This window comes from Amphiura filiformis, chromosome 4, assembly GCF_039555335.1.
Source record: "Amphiura filiformis chromosome 4, Afil_fr2py, whole genome shotgun sequence".
Lineage (NCBI taxonomy): Eukaryota > Metazoa > Echinodermata > Ophiuroidea > Amphilepidida > Amphiuridae > Amphiura > Amphiura filiformis.
In genome coordinates this window covers 28,686,855-28,696,443 of record NC_092631.1, presented here as the reverse complement: position 1 = coordinate 28,696,443, position 9,589 = coordinate 28,686,855, and the positions used below count along the sequence as shown (strand labels likewise).

The following is a 9,589-nucleotide window of genomic DNA, read 5'->3' as shown; positions in this document are numbered from 1 at the left end:
ATCACTGCTACCTGATGGGATAATAGTAGTTGACCCCATTTCCGCCCGTCGTGACCGCGATTAAGGGTGCCTTTTTACTCTCTTCAACAGATACGATTCGCTAAACTTACTACACTTTTATGTGGTGACCTCAATCACACGGGCCGAGTAAGAGTTGATGTGAATTATTCATAACCGGTCGATACCTTGCCTCACTTTGTTGAGAGCAAGCCAACAAAATTCGCCATAAGTTTGCGTGGCTAATACAAAAACAGTGAATTTAGTATCATCCCCCTGGCATATACTTATCTCGCTTGTCCTGATAGCTTCTGATCGTGTATCGTAGTAGTCACCTACCCAAATTACTTCCAAATGACAGACTTTACGGCTGGTTTAAAATGAGTCTGACCGCGGCAAAAGGGAACACGGACACTATCCGTGTCATGTTATGGTGTGTTCCACGCTCGGTCTCAACAAGTTTTCTGAAATGTATGACAAATGTTCCAAATTCTCAGATGTGGTATGAGCCCTACATAATGACACTAGAATGTTCAAATTATGGCAAATATCGCAAGGATATGGTTAATATGATGCAAGATGCATGGGGAGCTAAAGAGACCATGACTGTCGCTACTTTTGGTTCTGGAATATCAGGTAGGCTACCTAGAAACTGACCCGCATTTTTAATACTATGACACTGAGCAAATCTTTTACTATGATGGTAAAATGTGTCTTAATTTTTCCTTGTTATAAATAATAATAAATTATATAATAAATAAATTTTTGGATTTATAAATATATATATGTTAGGGGTGTGCTGGCTTGCAAGAGCATCGGGGCCCATGGACAAAGAGCAATACGGGACCTTTTTAACATCTCCATTAGCTAATATCCCTAAGGGAACAACCCGAAAGTTCGATGAAGTCCTATAGAGGAATCCAAATCCACGCATTCCTACACCTGACTAGCAGCCTTTAGTTGGGTAGCCGTCGGCTACAATGCACCCAAAATGTGAAATGATTCGGCATTGGAGGAAATTTTAAACTGCATTCCATCACCCGTTTTACACCTTCCGCGAAAACACAGTTAGACAAAGGAATGATTAAAGTTTACAAGTTTCTACATGGTCTATTCGCTGTTGAAGTGACATAATAATCGGATTAACTACACGCGGTATCTATGCATTGGTGTCCTTGCGAACAAAAGGACTATGTATGAATAGATGCGACGGGATTACCTGCGGAATTATCTCCATTATATATATTATTAGCTATTATTCTATTAACCCTCCTCGTCCTTGCATCTTCTCTAGGTGTTAGGCGGCTTTTATTTGCACAATTGGACGCTCAAAACACCAGGTTGGTGCTAGCGGCTACCCAAAGATGTCCGACCAAATCCTGACCATGACTTGGCTCGTTGGATTCGTCTATAAACGAAAGTCCTTTCCTTAGGAGGCTGAACCCCCTGTCATCCTCACCCAACTTTAATAAGCAGGAGTAAGACACCTTTTTAACACGCCAGGCTAGATATAAGCAATGCAAAACTGCACGGGCTGCACATTTTTCTTTTCAAAGTGCACTTTTAAAATCATTGACAATAATTTAATTTGTTAATTTCTGATTTTGTCTGAATTAATTTTGTAAACTATGTAAGTTAATTCATATTAAGAAGTAGAAGTATAACAGACAGCTATACAGTGCTCGTAGATACGGCACGATTTAGGGTGTAAAAATATCAGATCTTTTTTTTTTCTACAGCCTCACATTTCTATAGAACTAAAAGACTGTTGCCTCACAAAACAATCAATAAAAAAGCAGAAAATATATTAAATACATCAATGTAATTATGCAGCATTGGAAATGGTTGCGACATTGTAACCACTATTATAAATCATAACAAAGACTCCAAAGGGAAATATAGTCCAGTTTCGACGAGGAAAAGGTTTTAATGCCCAACCTAAATACATAGACCACTAACAAAATAATAGAAAACATAACATTAAGATTTTTTTCTCTTTCCTAAAAACGATCGCCTCACAAAACAAAAGAAATCCAATCACAAAATAATACAAAACATAACATAGTGGTTTTTTACCTCTCCTGTAAATGATCGCCTCACAAAACAATATAAAACAAAAGAAATCCAATCACAAAATAATAGAAAACATAAAAATGTGGAGAGACTGTAGAGGGCGGTAATGTGAGTGCGGCACAAAATCCTCACACAGAAATTACACCCTAAATCGTGTCATAGCTGAGTGCTCGATACCAATAAATGGTAGAGCTATTTTAAAATATAAACACAGATTTTATAACATTTCACTACACGGTGTTTCACGCAAAGGTGATGTTCAGAGGATGATTTAAGGAAGCCCCATCATGCACTGCAAACGTGTTATCACCAGAGTTTCAACTGCCACTTTACTTTTCAAATCCCATTGAATTCTGTGCAAAAGACGTTAAGAATTGTGCGTGTGTCATTATTAGTTAGTCGATTTCAGATCTAAAGTGATGTATGCATGAAGGATAATTCACACCTTCTGTAGGTAACATAAAATGTGAAATCGACCAGCATTGTGAATGCGTTTTTATTGTAAATATATCAGTCCAAATTCAAATTTAACCATGGCCGTCAATGCAATGTGCGAGCAGTCGTGTCATGTTCACTCACACAGCTGTGCTAACCGCAAGTCAACACAGTGGCGTGGTGGGAAGTGCTTAAATCATCCTCTGGAGTTAATTCATATGTTTCCATGTTTGCCAAAGTCTATAATCCTTGGCCAAAATTTATGTTGTGAATTTTGAAACTTTAATTAATGACTGCAAAAAAAGGTCATTCCATATTTTTATCATAGTAACTATAAAATTTAATAGTCCTAACTCTACCTGTAACTTGTACTGAATTTTATTCTTAGCTATACGGAATTCACGGGTCAGTTGATATTTATGAAAATTATTCATATGTCTTCTCATAAATCAAGTAGTCATGGAAACCTTTGAAACTATAGCGGTTACCGCACTATTGCTGAACCATGGACCTTTGTCAGTATACATGTATTATGGTAGATGTGAGATGTAGGGGTATACCTCTTGAGATTTTGAGATAAGACAAGGACCCAAAATAGGAATATTGACCCAGTCTTATGAGGAGTGTCACCCCGAGTATGGAAATTATTTTTATTATATTATTCACCGCATTTTCGCTTTCATTTGACACTACTGGGAGGTCATACCTTCTTGGCATTGACCCAGGTCTCATGAGGAAATGTCACCCCCGGTGGGGAAATTATTTGGATTATATTCTTACTTTTCTCTTTCATTTGACACACTGGGCGGGTCATAGCTTCTTCGGATTTTGAAAATGACCCAAATAGAAATATTGACCCTGGTCTTTAGAGGAGTGTCACCCCAGGTGTGTAACCCCTGGAGGGGAAAATTATTTTAATACATTCTTTCTCTTTCATTTGACACCATTCGGGGGATCATACCTTCTTGGCAACAATTTTAAGAAAAGAAAAGGACCCAAAACATGAATATTGACTCATGTCTTATGAGGAGTGTCACCCCCGGTGGGGAAATGGGGAAATGACTTTTATTATATTCTTTACTTTGCTCTCTTTAATTTGACACCACTCGGGGAGTCATACCTTCTTGGCATTTCGAGATATGAAAAGACCCAAAACATGAATATTGACCCCCGTTCTTTAGAGGAGTGTCACCCCGGTGGGGAAATTATTTTTATTATATTCTTACTTTTTTCTCTTTCATTTGACACCACTCGGGGGGGTCATACCTTCTTGGCTTTTCGAGATATGAAAAGGACCCAAAATATGAATATTGACCCAGGTCTTATGAGGAGTGTCACCCCGGTGGGGAAATTATTTTCAGTATATTCTGTACTTTTTTCTCTTACATTTGACACCACTCGGAGGGGGGAGGGGGTCATACCTTCTTGACATTTTGAGATATGAAAAGGACCCATATGAATATTGACTCGGCTCTTATGATGAGTGCCCCCCCCCCCCAGTGTGGTAATATATTTATTATATTCTTTATTATATCCTATGTTTTCCTCTTTCATATGACACCACTCATGGGGCCATACCTCCGTGGCATTCAGAGATATGTCCATTTCGGACCAAAAGGCTAGTTAGTCAGTTAGTATTAAAGCATGTAAGCTAGTAAGCTAGTAACATACACTGTTATTAGCTGATACGATTTCATGGATCAGCCAAAATAATGTATACATAAATCCCAGTTATACAGGGTGTCCCAGAAAAACAGAACCCTCATTGCGCCATCTTTTTCTTCAATTTGTGAAAAAAGTTAATCAAATTTATTTTGGTATGTAAAGAAACCTTTAATCGTTAGCTTTAATAAACCAAATCAATTGTTTCAATCGACTCACAACTTTTGAAGATATGCCCTTTTTAAGAAATGTACCTGTTTTCACTCTGTCCCCGGATGAGGTTTGGCTACCCCATAATTAATGAGCTAATTTGCATAATCAACTAATTTATTATGCAAATTAGGGCAGCTAGTTAATTAATTGTTCATAAATTATCTGGAAGTAATTAGTTATGTTGACTATTGCACTGCACTTAATACTTCATTATACTTAATGTTATCTCTTATCAGGAGGTTACTTGGCTGCTGACAAATCGTATTCTTGGATTAAAACTGAGCTAGAAAAAACGCCACCAGACGACAAGAAAATCGTGTTTTGCAAAGAAATGTCCAGGGGGATAGACGGATTGTATGAGTACATCCCAGACGGCTTCCGACATACATTTTTGATTCGTCATCCCTATAGAGTCTTCCAATCGTGGGATAGAATGATCAATCGTTCAATCGAAGACGAATCAAAGCGGATGAAAATATCTGATCTGCCAGAATATTTGTGGCCGTCGGGGTTCTTCTTCAAAGAACAGTACGATCTCTACCAACACGTGAAAGAGCATTATGAATCAAACCCAGTGATTATTGATACTGATGACTTATTAGCAGATCCAGGCCGTATATTGAAAGCTTATTGTCAGGCAGTAGGCATCCCGTACACTGACGACTTACTTCACTGGGACACTGGGCGAGAATATATGGACAAACAATGGATGGTGGCCAAAGAATTAATAATGAGTCAAAATATACGCAATCCACACGCGGAAACATTTTCAAGTACATGTTTTGGAAAACCAACTAAAACACCTAATCGAGAGGAACTCTCGGATGATGTTCGTAACTACTCTGATCTCTGCATGGAATATTATGACGATATGTACGCAAACAGATTGAAAGTCTAAACTGATAAAGGACACTTTATCTGTTGGCTTTCAAGTTTGCTCAGGGGGCGTTAAGACAAGAAAATAACCGCGAAATTTGGATATCCAAATAGTTTGCCCCGCAGGGCTACAAAGAACCACTAACCGCGAAATGTGGATATCTAGCAAGCTTAAACTATAGATAGAGGGCACGGTCTCATTAAGAATTAGGGAAATTATGGGGTAAAAAGTATTAAAAAAAAGAGCAACAATTATGAAATGGGTGACGAGCTGCTGCTAAATATAAAATAGGCCCCAGTATCAACAAAAAATATCATGGCCTCAGGGCCGGCAAGCATACACCTGTATGAGCATACACAAGTATGGGGAGAAAGAAAAGAAACATAATAAAGAAAGAAAATCAAACGAACACTTTTGCTTTTAGCCATTGGGTTGAGAAATAAAAATGTTGTATTCCACGTCCCGATGCCTATGTTTAAAAAGACTCTTGGCAATGATGTGGAACACTGAAAGGTGCGTTGTGCTATTCCAGTTGAAATCCATGCACCCTGTGGAAGACTTGATCTTAATCTCCAACAGAGGGTATAGATTTCAAATAGAATCACCCATTCAGTTAACCCTATAAATTCACACTTCTTGTGTATAAGGTTAAGGTTATGTTTCCATAGGGGGTGTATGGATTATACCTGCAATATCCCATTATGTTTGTGTGTGCAAGAAAATTCTATTTAGGAACATAAGGGATGTAAGGATTTCAACTGGAATAGCCCATTGGATCAAAAAATTTCGGTTCTGGTGTCATTGCTTCCGTTGCGCAGTTCAAGTTCAACACGAACCAAATGCTACCAAAAGACATTAAAGCGAAGCGTATCGAGTCAGAGCCAATGTTTTATGTATATGAATATAGTCGTACTATGGTATAACACCTGTAGCTACCTGTGGGTGTTATGTGTGACTATTTTGTGTATTATTTTGTAATAAGTATACGCTTTATAAGTAAAGACTATTGAACTGAAGCACGTTTTAGTGATGACAAAAATACTGACTTCTTCGCACTTGTCGTTATAGAATATATATGCACCGTTCAGGTTAATCCACAAGATGTACCGCTATACTTGTATTACAACGGACATTGCATTGCAATATGGCTTCAGCATCAACAAGCATCTTTCTACAGCATCTCATTTTATTTTGCTCCGTTTTACAGACTTCTATCGCGCAGAATGTACCCACAATACAAGGTTCAGACTCAAGTGTAACAGCAAAGGCAGGAGGAATGTTGGAGCTAAGATGTCAGGTGACATCTGGAGATATCGTCGGATCATCCAGCACAGAGTTTATATGGCAACATACAAAGGCGTCAGGCATGGTATATCTGTATGATACACAAAGTACATCTGATTCTCGCATCTTTGTTACTGTTAATTTTCAATATAACCCTACCCAGTCTGTGCTTCAGGTAGCCAATTTAAGCAAGGAAGATTCTGGTACAATAACTTGCCGATTCTATTACCCATCTGGCATTAAAAATAAGTTCGTAAGTTATGACACGCGTGTCTGCGTCTCGGACCCACCTGTACGACCGCCAGAATGCTCATATTCTGATCCGAATCAAGATAAGATAACTCTACAGTGCGTATCAGATATATCAGAAGATACCTGTTCTAATGACATAACACTAGAATGGAGAAGCTTATATTCACTACTAAGCGTTAATCTGGAGATAAATGGTACTTACATTAGGAACGAAGTTAATGTTAAAAAAAGTGAATTGGACAATAATGGTTATCATTGTCTTTTAAAGAGTGCTCTATTTCCGTTACAAATTTTAAATTGTAGTGTTAACCCACTCGAAGTTAAAACTAGCACAGTACTGCCAGAATTATTCATAACAACTAGCACCGTACTGCCTGAATTGTTCACAACAACCGAGCTTTCCAAAGATAAGACCCCAGGACAATTTTCACGAACGGTTGTTATTATCGCTGCCTGTGTTCCTGCCGGTGTTCTTCTATTTATAGCTATTTGTATCTGTGTCATTGTGTCATGGTTTAAGCCACGTTGTAATAGAGACCATGAGAAAGCCAACCATGAAATCGCTATGGAAAATGTAGAATCTTATTCATCAAATCAAATTACCGGCAAAACTTCACGACCTACGCATGACAACAGAGAAGCAAGTTTGGATCCACAAGTAAACCTTAATAAAAAGTTAGAGGAATCTGAAACGCCGTATTATACAACGGTTCTTGAAAATACTTCTTTACAAATACCTAACGAAAGTAATAATACCACTTCTGACGATAGAGAGATGATGCCGGCTCCCACTTTAAGCTCTCATGAATATGTATATGCATACGCCAAGTTTGACATGACTGCCAAGTTCCCGATGTCTCCGAACCCTGATTATGTCAACGATATTTTAATGAGACACCATGTAGATCGAGAGCTCGCAGTGCACAAGACCTAATGGTAATAGCTCCATGGTTATCGCCGATTATCTTGACGAATGCACTTGCATGAGCATGATTACCCACCATATCTTATAAAGTTATAATAAAGCAATAATGTTATTCTTGAAACAGATTCATCAGGATCGTTCATAGTTCATTAGATTGATAAAGGTTCTTTTTCAGATCCAATAAAATGATACTACTCACTCAGAAATATTTCAATTCCTATCAGGGATCTTGTTCACTGGTGTTTCTAGATGTTTTTAGATCCGACAACACTTCTGTCTGGTTTTGATGACGTCACCAAACTTTCCTGTTGCCGAGAATTTATGACCTGGTAATAAATTTTGTCCAGTCTGTAAGCCCCCTCGTCCTTGTTCATGGTGTCTTTCCCTCTACTGATAGGAATTGAAATATCATTTTATTGGATCTAAAAAAAACCTTTATCAATCTAATCAATAATGTTATTGATTAGCTCAATGCTTGTTGTAGTTTAGAAATTAGGGGAAATCTTAAATCAAACTGCTGATTAGCGACATAGTTTGTCTCTGTGACTGGCTTGATGCCATTCAAATCATGGCGGCTGCTATTATACTTTTCATCAAAATCCGGACGTGGAATACGTTTCACGACCCAAATGATGCACTTCACAACACAAATGACCCTTTCTACGACGCAAACACGACGCATTTGACTAAGAGTTGTTTAAATTAATAGTCCGCGGCTGCGGATTCTCATACTATTAACTTTTTGTATGAATTTGCGCATTTGAAATTAATATGACTGCTACTGTATCTATTGTATCTATTGTGCATAAAAGAAAATTAAGGAGGGATTTTATATGCTTCAACCTAGCAGAACTAAGACAATGCGATTAATAAACGATGCACGGAAATAAAGGATGCAAGCCCGAGAAAGTGTGATTTAAATTTGCATCTGGATAGGTAATCCAGCAACAAGGGCTCAATCCCGCTGACTCCTTATTTTTCTCCCTCAAGATCAATGTTAATTTATGCAAAATAAAATTACATGGATAACATCATATTAAGTATATTGATGTATATTCGGACGTGGTGCACTTCACATCATATTAAGTGCTTTTTTTTACCCGCCCGTTTTACCCATCATTAATTTGTACCTACCTCTTTATACTACTTCCATAGTTAAGTACAGACCAGCCTAATTGCCTAGACCAGTCATGTAGCAAATGTAATGGTACACTGACTTAAATATATTTTAACTGCAACTTTTGATTCTGTATCTTTTTTTTTAAATCAAGAAGTCACCATGAGCTATCCAGGCAAATGGGTGCATATACATTTTGAGTCACGTAAAGGGGGTAACTACTTTTTTGGGATCTGTATAATATTATTTTACAAAAGAATACACAATGTATTGATAATTAACTTTGCTGTGGTTATCCTTGACTAACCCCCTCTTTATTTTTAATTGACCAATGAAAAGCAAGATCTATAATTAGTCCTGAAACATCGACGCAATAATAATGAAAAGATGATTGAACCAGTATCACATGATGACCACAGAACAAAACAGATTGTAACCTGCGACCTACATTACGTTAGATGTGACTCATCATATTAAAAAGGAAGAAAGAAGATGAAGAGAAAAGTTGTTTTCCCCCGCCTGGGATCTGACCAACCGACCTGATGTCAACTAGCAAAACGGGTATAGGAAGCCACGTGTGTGACCGTAGCCCGGCTTGTCCTGAAATCCTGAATCAAATGCATGTAACGATTGTTAACAATGTGTTCAATTTGAGTGCAATTAAAGCAACCTCATAAATAGAAAAATTATAATAACGTACATATGAATAATAAAGTGACACCGTTGTCATGTTCGGGTCGTCAAGTGGGACCTA

At 37.8% G+C, this 9,589-nt stretch overlaps 1 protein-coding gene across 1 annotated transcript; it reads left to right on the top strand.

Moving 5' to 3' along the window:
- The first annotated feature begins 411 nt into the window (after nucleotides 1–411).
- On the top strand, nucleotides 412–5,278 carry LOC140149544 (uncharacterized). The gene is made up of 2 exons (XM_072171623.1): nucleotides 412–633; nucleotides 4,617–5,278. Exons 1-2 carry the CDS (start codon nucleotides 423–425, stop codon nucleotides 5,276–5,278), a joined length of 873 nt encoding a protein of 290 aa, XP_072027724.1. The 5' UTR covers nucleotides 412–422.
- Nucleotides 5,279–9,589: the final 4,311 nt, after the last annotated feature.